This window comes from Trichechus manatus, unplaced genomic scaffold (genome assembly GCF_000243295.1).
Source record: "Trichechus manatus latirostris isolate Lorelei unplaced genomic scaffold, TriManLat1.0 scaffold00030, whole genome shotgun sequence".
Classification (NCBI taxonomy): Eukaryota; Metazoa; Chordata; class Mammalia; order Sirenia; family Trichechidae; genus Trichechus; species Trichechus manatus.
Window position 1 is genome coordinate 1830600 of NW_004443966.1, and position 15861 is coordinate 1846460.

At 39.4% G+C, this 15861-nt stretch overlaps 1 protein-coding gene across 5 annotated transcripts in view; it reads right to left on the reverse strand.

Moving 5' to 3' along the window:
• The window catches only part of NEDD4 (NEDD4 E3 ubiquitin protein ligase), a 115771-nt gene that overhangs the window by 70513 nt on the left and 29397 nt on the right, over positions 1-15861 (reverse strand). For 4 of the 5 annotated variants that reach the window (XR_002823761.1, XR_002823762.1, XM_023729653.1 and 1 more), the window contains exons 6-7: positions 11609-11664; positions 8582-8635 (exon numbers count right to left, since the gene is read on the reverse strand). Coding sequence is in view for 3 of the 5 variants with exons in the window: in XM_023729653.1 (XP_023585421.1) it covers positions 8582-8635; positions 11609-11664 (110 nt within the window). In the remaining 2 variants the exon portion in view is untranslated. The remainder of the gene's footprint in view (positions 1-8581; positions 8636-11608; positions 11665-15861) is intronic. The other variant, XM_004374594.2, reaches the window with a different exon arrangement.

Here is a 15861-nt window from a genome sequence, read left to right on the forward strand (position 1 = left end):
TTTTTAATATTTTAAATAAACATTCCACATTCTACTTTATTTCATAATGACTGAGGGGAGAACATTAAATAATTGTTTTCTAAAGTATGGATAGAATATGAAATTAGATATTAAAATACCATGTCACTTGAGGGAAAATATATCCAGGTAAAATGTTATGAAATAAATTATCATTTAAAGCTTGTTTTAATGCTACAGAAACGTTGTTAGGGTTTAAATCACTTAGGAAGGATTTTTTTCTTTAATGTACATTACACTGGCAAAATAACAAATGGAGTGGAAAACTATTAGGGGTTCCTCAGATTTACAAATATAAAGTTCATTACTACAAAATACTTGCTAGTTAAGAAGCAGGAAAGTATATAAAACTGCTAAGTTATAATAAATTTTAGCCAAATATTTCATCCAGCTATTAACATTTACCGAGACCAAAGAAACTCACCTTTCGAGAATGCTTCAGAGAATTAGACAGTTCATTTGTGAAATCTCTGTTGCTGTCTCTTGATAAATTACTAACTTTACCTTCATTTCCAGGTGCAGACTTTATGAGTAACTGAGATGGTCCCCCCTTGGAACAATTGTGCTTAAGGCTGGATAAACAGGAAACGTTTAGATAAGTTCCTCCCAGTGAAATACTTCTTTGTAAAATAGCATGTTTTTTGTTGATCTGTGAATTCGGTCTTTCCAACTGTCCGCTGATATTTATTTGGTAATCTAGATTTTGGCTGGATGGTGAACATGTCGATGTCCTGTGCATGAGCTTAATATACTCGGAATCAGAATTCAGCTTGACCTCTGATACGTCTGGTTGACAAGCTTCATCTGCTGCTTCACAATCGAATGCATTTGCTTTTCGTTGGGTAAAATGCACAGAAACACAAGAATATCCATCAGGTGACTCTTCACAGACAGTCTGATTTGGACTGTTTTTTGAAATTATGATTTTCTTTTGTAAGGAGCCCTTTTTGTGAAGCGGCCTTATGTCTCTCCCTTCTCCGGAAGCACAAATTGTTGTAGATAACCGAAGTCCGTTGACAGCTGTTGAAAGAAACCCCTTACCACTAGTACCATCTTCCGTGTGTGGAATTTCACTAGGAGAAATAATAAACTGGTGTGAAGTTTGATAGGATCCTTTGCTTGAAAGAGTACCTGTACTTGTTGGAGAAGTTGGCGGGGTATCTGAAGGGCTCCTAGGAAAAATGACTAAGGATGAACAACGTTTTAGTGGAATTTTCGAGTTCCTGCTCACTGGCAACTTCATAATCTCGATCCCATGCTCCAGCTCATCCTGGACAAAGGGAACTGTACTTGTACTTCTTGAGAACATTTCACATGGAGCAGTGTTCCTGTGTGGCATACTCCTAGTGGAGGTGGTCTCAGAAGATAAGTTTCCACCAAAAAGAGGATCATCGCTTGGTGGAAAAGTACAGCCACTGCTGTCACTGACAATGCTGTTGGTGTATGAGCCCCAACTTGTAGTACTAGTGCATGACCCATAATCACTACCGTTGCTGCTGTAAGACCCGCTATCACTGGCTGAAAAGTTACTAAGGCTGCCCCTACAGACGGCATTCAGCTCATTATCACCCACAGTACCACTGTAAATGCCTTCCTTCAAGACACAAGGAAGGGAAGCATCATCACCGTCAGTTAAGACACTGCTAGACTGAAGGCATCCACTGTACCTTGCTGGCTGTAGCGAAATGTGTAGACAGCTGCTCTTTTTATTCACGTTTTCAGACGCTCTTTCCTGAGACTTGACGTCTTCCTTTATTAAAGGAGCCAGTGCAGTCTGTCTAGGAATCAGCTTCATTCGAACCACGTTAGACGCTGAAATCCGTGTTGGTCTCTTGAAACACATGTGAACACTGCTCTCCAAATCATCCCCGGAGGTTTCTGACAAAGGGTAAGTATTGCTTCTTCTGGCTGCAAAGTGCAATCGTAAGCTTTGTGCCATTTGTTCTCATTTCCAAACATGTTAAGGGCTGAAAGTCGTAACGAAGATCTCTGTCCGTAGACAGGCTAAAAGCAGCTGCACTGCATCGAAAGAAAAAATCATTTGCGGTATCTAAAAAGGCTCGTAGGCAGTAGCCTTTCCCCTTAGTAAAACCTCAGATACCAGATATCACAGAAGGAAAAAGACGGCCCATTCCTGACACTGACGTTTCCAAAATGTCTTGAATCACTTGCAGTCAAAATGCCTTCACTTACAAAGCACTTGATTTCCAGCGACCTTTAAGCTGAGCTCAGCTCAGCAGCAGCACACTGACTCAAACACTGCCAACCTTGTTTCAATTATACCTTCTCCAATTTGCATGAATGAGTAACACAAGAACAACAATCTCCCAGCACTTCAAGTTGAAACAGTATTTTTTCACTCCAGCTCTACTAAATGCACATTTAACTATTTGGATCACTGTGCCTGTACTTCTCCAGTGGACTCTGACCACTAACATTTTTACCCATAGGTATAGAATTACAGGAAGTGGGTAGGAATGAAACCCCATGTAATTGAGTATCAAATCAAGGATTGAATTTCCAAATGGTTGCCACACTAGGAATCTAGTCAAGTTAGTTAACGCAGACGGGAATACATACAGTTAATTTTTTAAAATGATAAATTCAAACAGTTCAAAATTTGGAAATACTAAAACTTTTGGGTGAATTACAACTTCAGCATTAAATCAAATACAGTTTAGCTTCCAATTATTAGTTATAAGAGCTGAAACCTTAAGAACTTGAACTACAGAATTAGCATAGTAATACTATTACAAAAACTGAGCATGGGACTGAGGGAAAAAAAGTTTAAGAGAAACTGTCACCAAGCATTTTCTCCTGTAATTTAAGGCCCTTTCCAGACAAGCAGTACAGTCTTTAAATGATGCCATTTATATTTTGACTATTCAAACTCTGCCAAGAAATAGGCTAAGCAAACATTCCATTAAAAATATATGTAGATTAGGCAGAAAAACTATACCCTCATCTAGTTTGAGCACATAGAATATTTTATTCCACTGTCTCTGCAATTCATTCAGTTAAACGGGTGCTGTGGTAAGTAAAGAAGTCTAAAAAAGATTTAACACATCAAATAAACATATCTCAATGCCAAGTCTGTTCTGAAGAACGGTAAGAGCTCTTTGCTGGCCCCTACTGGTGCTTTGAAACAATCCTTTCAGCTGTTTGATATCTCTGAAGAAATACAAACCATGCTGCAGATTTCTTTCTACAAACAAAGTGCGTATTTGTTTACATTTCTGAGTGCTAAGCACTGCCCTAGAGGTGGAATTACTTGCTACCCCACCGATAAAGCTCCTACCACAGAAAACAGTCGACCGTTTGTCCTCTCAGACGTTGTGAATTTTGTATACGTAGTTTTTTTCTGCTTTGTATTTATTTAACCTTTCATTTATTTTCAGTTTACTAGGTAATAAAAGTTTAATATTTTAACTTCCCCCACCAAATGTCATACACCAAGGTTGGTATTCTATTTGAAAGAAACAAATTTATTTTTAAATAATACTCTAGGGTATATTTAAACCCCTTACCTGAATTTTATAGGGAACTCCAGTAATAAATATATACTGGCTCATTCATAGGAAAGTAAAAAGTAAAATAGTTCAGTTGTTTATACCACATGGTACTACACCCAAGCTGTATTTTTCTAAGTAAGTTTTTTTCCTAAGCAAAAGCAAACATATAAAACATATACTTGTACTTTGTTTTTTTTAAAAAAAACTGCCTAAGATAAATCTGCTTTCAATCACAATTTTCTAAACAGTGTTTTTAACTAGTTAAGACATGACAAACTAGAAATATGGGAATTTATTAAATTATATGTCTGACAGGAATGAGAGTATTATATTTTAGAAAGTGTACAGTAGTTAGAAACTCAGCAATAAAATTATTGTTATTTTGGTTTGATATAACCTCCTTTATGATTATACAAATTTCCACAAATATTCTCCTATCATCCTTTTTCTTTATAGAAGAAAGAGCCAATCTTTTTACTTTGCCTTCAAGTGACTTCAGCTTTCCTTTCTGGGTTAAGTTAAAGGTCTAACAACTCAAAGAATAGATCATTTTTAGTAGGCTAGTCAAAGAGATCTAACCGCCCATGTCTCTGGCCTAAAACTTTCAGTTAATAAGCAAAGCTCCCCTGACTGTTAACAAAATTATGAACCCAGGTACGTGGCCAGATAAACGTCGTCTTGTCGGTAAGCCTCACACCCCCTAACTAGATTTTAAAGCTTCCAGAGTGTGAGGACCACAGCTAAACATTTCTTCTGAGCCTCCTGGGCTCACGCTGGGCACACTTAGCAGTAAATAACACCAGAGAGGAGGCCCTGGATGGACCGCATGCCGTCACTCTGACTGCCCGACACTGCCTTTCAGGTTTTGTTTTGTATTTTTAACTGAAGTTGATCCAGCTGCTACTTGTAAAGAAATATTAAAAAAAACACTCCAGCTGGATAAGAAGGAGTGATGCTTTAAAATTTTGCAGAAAGGGACCCAGCCAAGGAAAGGTGAGAGAAATATACGCATTTCCTAGAAACCCAGCCTGAGTTTAAATTCTAGAGGGGCTGAACAGCCTGCATTGCTGGCTGAGATCTGGGATCGCATGCCATGTGTAATACTATTAGAGCAGTTGCCATGTGGAGCCTGGGGGACCTGGGGTAAAATGCAGGTCCTTAGCCCAGCAGTTGCCATGTGGAGCCTGGGGGACCTGGGGTAAAACGCAGGCCCTCAGCCCAGCAGTTGCCAAAAGAAAAGCCTCAACCCTAACTCCAGTGCAGAGCACCTAGAGAGTAGGAGCTTAGTGGCAGCCCCTTATAGGAGGAATCTAGGCAAGTCCAGGAGAATTTCATATTCTGGCATTAAAAGGATAATGTTTCAGGATTAGATGGAAGCCCACGGCCCCACATTCTGAGATGTTTTGGTTATAGATTGTCTACACACACAGAAAACGCTGTCACTGCGTACATGGTACGGGCAGACTCTGAGTAACCCTCATCACTGACTAGAACTTCGAAGGCGAGAGGCCACTGAACCTGAGCAGCAGAGCACACATCTCTCCTCAGGACAAAGGAGTCGTCTAAATCCTCGGTGGCTGGATGTGTGCAGACACACGTTTAGGTCAGTGACACAGAGGCACCAACTTTTTTATTGGTGGATAAAATTTTCTTAAAGGCGTATCATTCTGAAATGTTCTATCACTATCCACACCATCACCACCATACCACAACTACAGCTTAGAACCGTCAGGTCTTACATCAGCTGAAAAAAGGGAATATAAGCCACCTCTTTCTCAAAAGCAAGTATCAGTTATACTGTAAAAGCTTTCCAGATGACAAGAAATTGTTTCTGCTTCGATTCATAACTGTGCTCTCTTCTCACATTTCCAAGGAGAGTTTGCTAGGGAAAGGATATGTTCTTAATCAAGCTGTGAAGGCTACGGGAGAATAAAGGGAGAACGGCATTGACAGTGCGCAGGTCACTCACTGCTGGAGATCACGTCTTACTACAGCAGCTGTAACCAAAAACTAAACCAAACCTGTTGCCACTGAGTTGATTCCAACTCACAGAGACTCTACTGGACAGAGCAGAACTGCCCCATAGGGTTTCCAAGGAGCGCCTGGTGGATTCGAACTGCCGACCTTTTGGTTAGTAGCCAGAGTTTCTATAATATCTCGGTGATCTACACATTTCGATTACCTGCTAGAACTAGCAACAAATCAGAGGCCCGGAATGACACACCACCGTGTTCTAATTGTCTCCTGCTCCCTTTTGCTGGCAAAGTGAGCTTCTTGAGAAAAGCAGCTATATTTCTAACACATAGCAGAGTCATCTAACACAGCAGGTACACTAAAAGGCATTCCTTAGTTAACACAAAAAATATGCCATCTGAGAGCCATAAATGCACATATCCATAAATGTTAAATAACACTTTATATTTGTATCATGAATAATTTTCTGAGCACTTTCATAGATGCCATCTCATTTTATCCTTCCAATAAATTTATGTTAGACAAATATTGTTATACCCATTTTTTAAATACAAGAAAATACTTTCAGAGGGACTGAATGACTTGTCTAGGGTTACAAGCTAACGTGCTGGAGCAGAAGCGGGATTACAACAGGGCTGCTGGCTCCTTGGTGTGGGGATCTACAATATCATGATTAACGCATTTTTTTGTTTTTGCTTTTAATTAAAAGTTTTTTTTTTTTTAACGTTATACTTAACCAATCTAGAAACATACAGTTGTTAACATCAGAGACAATGTTTTTTTTCTTCCAACTCATCAAAAACCAAAAAACCAAACCCACTGCCATCGAGTCGATTCCGATGCATAGCGACCCTATAGGACAGAGTAGAACTGCCCCATATGGTTTCCAAGGCTGTAATCTTTACGGAAGCAGACTGCCACATCTTTCTCCCACAGAGCAGCTGGTGGGTTCCAACTGCCGACCTTTTGGTTAGCACTGTACCACCATGCTCCTTTCCAACTAAAGGATACTACTAAGTTTATAATAAATGCTCAAGAAATGTTAATGTACCAGTGAGTAGATGACAAACATCAATTTTAGCAATGAATGAATAGTCAGACCATACTAAAGGTACTGTCAAGAAGGACTAGACAACCAAGCAGGCGAGAAAGCTGTGTCTCTTGTAGACAATATGCAAAAACTCAGATAATAAAACAGTTCACCGACGACACACCCAAAAATCAGGGAGAAACTCACATCAGTATCCGTAACAGGAAACGTAACACACTAATACCATGACCCAGAGATTCTATAGCATCGCAGAGATACGCTCGTACATAGACCTAGAGATACAGCAAGAAGGTTCAATGACTGATAATAGCAAAAAACTAGAAACAACCCAAATATCTATTAAGGAGGATAAATACATAAATCATGGTATTATGACATTTGCCTATGATGGAATACTATGCATCAGTGAAAATGTGTCATCACGGACGAATCTCACAAATATAAAATTAAGCAAAAAAGCATGTCACAGAAGAATGTACTCAAGAGTGATACTATTTTTATAAACTCAAAAATATGCAAAAGGAAACAATAAATTAGGGATACAGACATATATGATAAAAATATTTTGCAAAGCAAAGAAATGATAAACACAATATTCAGAATAGTAGCTACTTATAGTGGAAGGAAAGGATGCACCGTTGGGAAGGGGCACAGGTAGAGTTTCAAAGATTTTGGTAGTGTTCTAGTTCTTAGCTGAGAAATAAGTACAGAGTTTGTCTCATTATTTAAAAAATAAAAATCTGTATCATATGACTTCTTTGTATGTATGATATACTTTATGATTTAAAAATACACTGATACTAAATTTCATCTGGTCCCATCTAGAAGAAAAACAGATTTGTACAGATAGAAGGAAAAGAAAAGCATTTCCTATTCTATATAAAAAGCAAAACACAGAAAACAAAAAGCTCCACAGCTTTGGTATATTTGGTAACCTAATCAACTTCTGTCACTCAGTCTTAAAAAAAATTAGATTGCCAGTCATCAATGAAGAGTCCTTGGCAGTAAAAATGCACCTTTGCTTTTCATGATGTTCATTAACAGATTTTGTTTGCAAATATATCAGTTACTGGTACAGTTATCATCTAGGGGGGAAAGTATATCATGTATCTAATACTAGAAACAGATGCTTTAAAAAATCCAGTTTCCTTGGTAGCTTAAAAATGAACAAAAGTGTTTCTTCTTGGTAATGTGTGTAATAAGCTGATAAATTACGGCCCATAACACTGTTCTTATATCTGTATGTTCAAATCTTACAAGTTTAAAATGCAAGACGTTCAGAAGACAGTTTGAAGTAGGATCCCAAAGAGACAAAATTTGAAGGGTAGGACTTCAAGATAAAGTCTTTAGAAAATAAGGAACCATAACTATCATTTTATAAAAAGACAATCAAGTTGTACTTTGCTTTTTTCCTCTCTAAGAGCTGGAAATCCTTTAGAGGACTTGATTTGCTCATTCCTTCATCTGTGGAAAGAGGACAGTGCTCCTCTGCAGAAGAATGGAGGTACAAGGATGGATGGGATGTTGTACCTGGATACAGGTCAGCCCAGGAGAGGCCACTGCAGGGAGCAGGCAAAACCAAGGAGATTCTGGGAGAAGGCTCCCTGAGCCCTGAGCTACAGGCCAGGGTACATGGACAAGTGTGAGGAAAGGCAAGACTAAGGGCCTAGCTTCTCCTCTCACAACAGGCCTTCAATCAGCTGACAGCCAGGAGGGGTGCTAGGGAGGAGAGTGGAAGGAAGGAAAAGAGCACCAGGCAGGCAAAAAAAATGTTACCTACATGACAATTTGGCCAGGAGTCTTCCTACCTACCCCAAATCATCTTTCAAAGCACAGATTCCGAACCCATTTCCCCTTGCTGCTCGATTGACTTATACCCTGACTTCATATTTCATACTAGTACCATAAAACTTGGAGCCCTGGTGGCACAGTGGTTAAGAGCTCAGCAGCTAACCAAAAGGTCAGCAGTTGGAAACCACCAGCAGCTCCTTGGAAACTCTGTGGGGTAGTTCCACACACAACTTACCAATCGATTTTCATCAAACACTTCAAAAAGAAGCCGGTGCTGCTGAGGGTGGACCTAGGTAAGGAAAACACATTTCTTTAAAAACAAGTGACTATCAGTTCACAGACACTGAGAAATAAATACCTGGATATTTCACAGTTTCTAAATTCCTGTTATTTACAATGCATTTTAAATTACGTGGAATTTCTAACACTAAAACAGACAAGTCATGTGCCAACCATTTTCTGATAGTCTTACTATAACAACAAAGTGGATTTGGTTGGTTGTTTTTAGTTTTTCTAAAATAAAAAGAAAGTAAAATTAAATTCAAAAAATTATTGAAATTTTTGCAAGCACTTAAAATATAAATGCTGTTGTTGTTAATTGCCATTGAGTCGATTCCAACTCATGGCAATCCCATGTGTGCAGAGCAGAACTGCTCCACAGGGTTTTCAAGGCTGTGACCTTTTGGAAGCAGATCGCCGGGCATGTCTTCCCAGGCACCTCTGGGTGGGCTCGAACCAACAACCTTTCAGCTGGTAGTCAAGTGCTTAACCATTTGAATCACCCAGGGACTCCAAAATATAGGTATTAACTTCTCATTGTTAATTTTATTTACTCACTTCTCATTTATCAGGTTAGAACTATCCAAAGTGGATGCTGATTTCATGGAAACTAGGGCTCTGAATCGTTTTAGTACTGATTTGATAAAATCATTTATTGCTTCTATTATAAAAGTATATAAACAGTCAAAAAGTATACACTGAGTTTTCATTTACTGTTCGTATTTTATAGCACAGGAGTAAAAATTAACATGCAGTATTTTATTTTTCAAAGCTGGTGCCTTCATTCTTGCTGAAAATTTTAAAGGTCAATTGAAAAATCTACTTAATATCAAACACAAAGAAAATCTTTAATACATTTCTTATACCAGAGTTCACATAATGTATAAAAAATTCTCACATTTAGGTTGTTTTTCTTCCTTAAGACACGTATATTACACTAAACACTGCAATACTTTCAAACCTTGGTCTACATGTCAAAAATATCCATAGCCTTCAGAACAAAGACCTAAAAGAGTGAGGAAGCTATCTAGCTACCCATATCCGCTTTCCCTGCCTTCTAAGAACATAATCCCAGTTTTCTCTGCAGCACCATGCCCAAGGAAACTACATTGCACAGACCTTTTTTATTTTTTAAACTGAGGCATAACATACATTCACCAAAGTATAAAGTGCACTAATCTCAAGTGTACAGGTGATGAATTTTTACATATGTACACTGTATAATCATCACCCAGATCAAGATATCGAACACTCCCACTCTATGCATTGTTTTCTATGTGAATGGTGCCCCTGGAATTGTCCAACACGGAGACCCTGAATATGTCAGTCTATAACTGCTTCTCTTGTATGTAGGGATAAACAATGAGGCCAACCTAGTAGGAGTTATTGCATGGGACTTGTGGGAGGATTCTTTATTGGGGGCTGACTCAGCTTTTGCCCTTTGCATTTCTCTTTCCAGCCTGGAATTTGGTTAAGATAGCTGGCACTCCTGCAGCCATATTGTAACCACAGAGCAACTCAGAGGATAGACGCCCCGGTCAAGTGCTAGACAACGTGGGGATAGAAAAAAAGGTAAGACGATAATCTTTTCTAATAAGGACGTAGAAGTTTTGGGGAGGAGACGAAACTTGAGCTGAGACTTGAAGAATGTGAAGAATTTGAGTAAGAAAGTGGAGAGAACATTCACAGCAATGAAGTCATGCAAGAAAAGGCTTGGGGGCAGAATGAGCAGGCTTTAAGGAGATCAGACTGACAAAGAACATTTTTGTTTTAGAGAGTGGTAAGAAAAATTTGGTTAGTTAGTGTAGGGCCAGATTAAGAACACTGAAATTCAGAAAAGGAGTTAAAGTCTTGATTGGCGGGGGGACATCGATTTTAAAGATGATGTGGGTAGTATGTAAATACTATTTTGTCTGGTTCACAGATGAATCGGACTGGAGAGAGACCCTTGAGTCCATAAGGACTGCAGCTCCAGTAACTCAGGCACAAAGTGATGAGTGCTCTGGCTGGTATGAGAGCAAGGAGGGAGACACGGCCATGAAAAACATTTTGAGAAAATAAATCAGAAGTATCAGTGTCTATCAAAGTACCTGGCAGACAATGCAGATGTTCGATAAATATTGCAAAGAAAAAAAAAAGCTATAATATTTGATCTATTCAGGCTTCTGCTGCCCTGGTTCAGACTATAATTAGTAGCTTCCTAGCAAGGTTCTCTACCTCAACTATCTTATCTTTCTAATCTATCCTTCCTACTACAACTGGGATGACTTACCTAAAAGGCAGGTTAGGTCACGATACTACTACCCTGCTCCAAAGTTGTTCCCAAGGGCCTCAGAGTAATTCCAGATGCATACGCATGGCAAGACTGTTCTCCATCTGAGCCCAACTGGCCTTTCTAGCTACATTTCCTACAACTGCTCCCCTGTCCACACTCATACACGTAAACCCTTCTCGCTAATCACTCTAGAAACAGGCTACTCGCTGCTTGCTGCGTGTTCTGACCTGTACTTCTGCACATGCTAAGATCCCTCCATTTGCAACACCTCCTCCAGCTCTCCCCGTCCCAGTTCTGCCCATGGTTCAAGCTGGGCTCAAATGCCAACTCCTCCCCAAAACCTTACTTTGCAGGTTATTCCTATCCCTCTGTTTTCAAAGCAGTTTACTACATTCACTACATTCCGCCTTTTATTAAAGTTAACTGAGTATATGTGATATCTTCCCTACTGAATTCTACACAAATAAAAGACTTATTTACAGTGTTTTTTTATTTTTATTTTTTGTATATCGGAGGCACAAAATAAATGCAAAAATACAATTAAAAATGTGCAGTGAGAATTCTATTTCAAAAAGGCAACCTGAACACAAACATTTATCCTCTCTCTCCCATAGATCCTATTAAATGATAGTAATGGAGTTTATAAAACCATCTTCGCAAAGGTAATACGAGAGGGCCATCAGCAGGGGAGTGATTTCAACAACTCACTAGCAAGCAGATGAAGCAGGGACGGGAGTGATGAAGCAGCTGGAGGATGCTGGAAACTATTTAAAAAAACAAAAAAAACACAAGGGGTTTTGAAACAAAGGAGGTAACCAACACTGAAGAGACAACGTTTCACAAACCATCTCAACATCTGGATGACAACATCTGGATGGTATGCGTGCACGCGCACACACACGTACACACATTATCAAAGATTTTCTCTTTGTGTCTAATTTCAGGTAGAGATTTAACAAAAATGCCAGCATTGGGTTTAATATATAAAATATAAATGGTAACTAAAAATGTAATATGTAATTGTTGCATGTTTAGGCCTTTTATGTGTAGAAGCAACAGATGATTTTTCTATTCTCTCACTGTTAGACAACCAGAAATCACAGATGTACAAACAGAAAAACTGTCCCCAAAGGAAAAGAGATAATTCAGGAAACAAAACACTTTTAAAAACTGTCAGTAGTATCCTTAGAAATATTTTGTAAGCCTTGCATCCCTAAGACAGAACTAGGATGCTATAAAAAGGGAACAGAGAACAAAGAAGGGGTTTTGGAACTAAAAATGACTGTTAACAATAAAAGCGATTCAAGATCCATTTGTAAAAATCTCCCAAAATGTAGAACAAAAAGAAGTTGAAGGAAAATATAAGAGAAAATAAAAGAGAGATTTTTCTGACCAGATTCAGTGAGAGACTAAGCCCCAATGCCCTGAAACAGGAGTTGGGAAAACTTCAGCTTATGGGCCAAATCTAGTTGCAGGCCAAATCCTAAACCAGGGGAAGATTGATGGCAAGGCTCTTCCCCTAGAACCAACGAGAGAGAAAGCCTTCCCCAGGAGCTGGCACCCTGAATTCCAACTTCTAGCCTCCCAGACTGTGAGACAATAAATTTCTGCTTGTTAAAGCCGTCCACTTGTGGTATTTCCGTTACAGCAGCACTGGGAGCGTGCAACACAGTGCTAAAAGATGATCAAGCAATACCTTCAAGTTTTTTAGGAAAAATTATTTTCAGCCTAGAAGTCTACGTACAGCCAAACTACTGGTCAAACGTTAGTCGGCTATTTATTCATCTATCTTAGCTGGAAGTCACTTTGGGACATAGATATACGGGCTATTCAGCAGTACAGAATAATGAGCAGAAAGGCAAACACAGAGTTAAAAAACTGTTCCCTCTGGGAAGCAGAAATAGGAGCAGGAAGGATGGCTATCAGAGTCTGCTGCTTTTCATTACAAACTGTTTAAAACTACCTTATTTTTAAACTATGTGTGAATTCTTTGATGAGGTGTTTTTTTTTTTTTCCCCCAATTATTAAAAATAGGAGTAAACTGTATGCAGGGTCATATTTAAAGGAAAGATGAAAGCAGAAGAATGGAAATAAATTATTTGTGATAAGCTTTCTGGAGAAAGATAAACACAAGAGTCTACATGTGCAAAAAAAAAAAAGAGAGAGAGAGAACCTGCCAGAGGAGTAACCAATTCTCAGAAAAAGCACAGAGGTATTAGTAAGTGTCCATTTATTCTACTGTGTTTACAGAGAGCCTGCAATGCTCCTGAAAATTCTGCTGGCAGTTGTAGGAAAAAAACAAAGTAGGTACAGTTTTAAAAACAGCTTTATTAAGATACAATTCATATACAACTCTCCTATTTAAAGGGTACAGTTCAGGGGTTTTTCGTATATTCATGTGGTTGTGAACCCATCACCACAACTAACGTTAGAACATTTTCATCACTCCAAAAAGAAACCCTGTGCCCTTTAGCAGACATTTCTCCCTTTGTACCAACCTCCACAGCCCTAAGCAACCACTAATCTACTTTCTGTCCCCATAGACATGCCTATGGCAGGCATGGCATATCAACAGACTTCTGTAATATATGGGGTTTTGCATTTTGCTTCCTCACTTAGCATGATGTTTTCAAGGCCCCTCCATCCAGTAGCATTTATCAGTATTTCATTCCTTTTTATTGCCAAATAGCATTCCACTGTACGAATTATACCACATTTTATTTATCCACTCATCAGCTGATGGGCATTTGGGTTGTTTCCACTTTTTGGCTATTATGAAAATGGTAATAAGAACATCTGTGTAAAAGTTTTCGTGTGGGCGTATGTTGTAAGTACATTTAAAAAGTTCGATGAATTAGACAAGAAAGTATTTTTACATGCATAAAGCATTATATAAAGTATCCTGGCATTTTTATTTACATGTGTTATGTTTTTCTACTTTGTCTCTCTAGACACGTAGTTATTTCTAATGAACAAACAGAAAAATAAATCACACATACATGGTCCTGGGGGAAAAAGCCAAACAGTACAAAAGGATCTATAAACCAAAACCCGTTGCTGTTGAGTCAATTTCTACTCACAGCAACCCTACAGAACAGAGTAGAACTGCCCCATAGGGTTTCCAACACTGACCGTAATCTTTACAGAAGCAGACTGCCACATCTTTCTCCTGCAGAGCGGCTAGTGGGTTTGAACTGCTGACCTTTCAGTTAGCAGCCGCGTGCTATAACCACTGTACCACCAGAACTCCTTAAAAGGATATATAGTGAATTATAAATATGTCTTACCCTTGTCCCACCCCCAGAGCAAAACTGCAAACTATTTCTGAGATCCTTCCGGAAGTATTTTCTGCAAATACCAGCATATGAGAGACCATTTTTTGTTTCAGTTTTTACACAAATAGGAGCACCTTTTGCATCTTTGTTTCTTCATTTCATATATTTTGACATTCTCTAACAATACATACAGATCCACCTCTTTTTAAACAACTGAACAGAATTTCATTGCACGGATGTACCATAATTTACTTAGTGCTCTATCGATGGGGTGGCTGGCGCCCTCTTCCCAGCTAACAGAATTCTGATTTTATTCACATATTGGATGACAATGTCGTCAGGGATACATGGCCCCTCCGTCCTAGGGACCGAATCCTGACTCCTCTAAGCCACACGGTAATTCCATTCTCCTTACCAATGTCTGGGTTAGAAATACACACTGACATAGTTAGTCTCCTGGTTGGGGGGGTGGCGGGGCGCTTTTAGGAAACGGTCCTTCCCTTTTGAAAAGAGACATATGGAGCAAGACTCTCCCTTTCCTGCCTCTGGACATCATCACGTAAGGATGGTGTTTGGAGGTGCTGCCAGCATCTTGTGACTACAGAGAGAAAGCCAAGACAATCCCAGAGAAGCTGGTCAGACGTGGCTTTGTTAAGCTGCTGCAGTAACGGACCCTACTCTTCACTTTTTGTGAATATTGTCGTTGTTGTTAGGTGCCGTCCAGTTGGTTCCAACTCAAAGCCACCCCATGTACAACAGAACGAAACACTGCCCAGTCCGGCGCCATCCTCACAACCCTTGCTGTGTTTCAGCCCATCGTTGCAGCCACTGTGTCAATCTATCCCTCCTGATAACATGCCCAAAGTATGGGAAACCAAGTCTCACCATCCTTCCTTCCAAAGAGCATTCTGGCTGTACTTCTTCCAAGACAGACTTGTTTGTTCTTCTGGCGGTCCATGGTATAGTCAATACTTTTCACCAACACCATAATTCAAAGGCATCAATTCTTCTTCGGTCTTCCTTATTCATTGTCCAGCTTTCCCATGCATATGGGGTGATTGAAAACACCATGGCTTGAGTCAGGCGCACCTTAGTCCTCAGAGTGTCATCCTTGCTTTTTAACACTTTAAAGAGGTCTTTTGCAGCAGATTTGCCATATGCAATACGTCATTTGATTTCTGACTGCTGCTTCCACGGCCGTTGATTGTGGATCCAAGTAAAATGAAATCTCCGACAACTTCAATCTTTTCTCCATTTATCATGATGTTGCTTATTGGTCTAGTTGTGAGGATTTTTGTTATCTTTATGTGGAGGAGTAATCCATACTAAAGGCCATGGTCTTTGATCTTCATCAGTAAGTGCTTCAAGTCCTGTTCACTTTCAGCAAGCAAGGTCGTGTTGTCTGCATACTGCAGGTTGGTCATGCGTCTTCCTCCAATCCTGATGCCCCGTTCTTCTTCACAGAGTCCAGCTTCTTGGATTATTTGCTCAGCATACAGATTGAATAAGTATGGTGAAAAGATACAACTCTGATGCACACCGTCCTTGACTTTAAACCACACAGTATCCCCTTGTTCTGTTGGAATGACTGCCTCTTGGTCTATGTACAGGTTCCTCATGAGCACAAGTAAGTGTTCTGGAATTCCCATTCTTCACAATGTTATCCATAATTTGTTATGATCCACA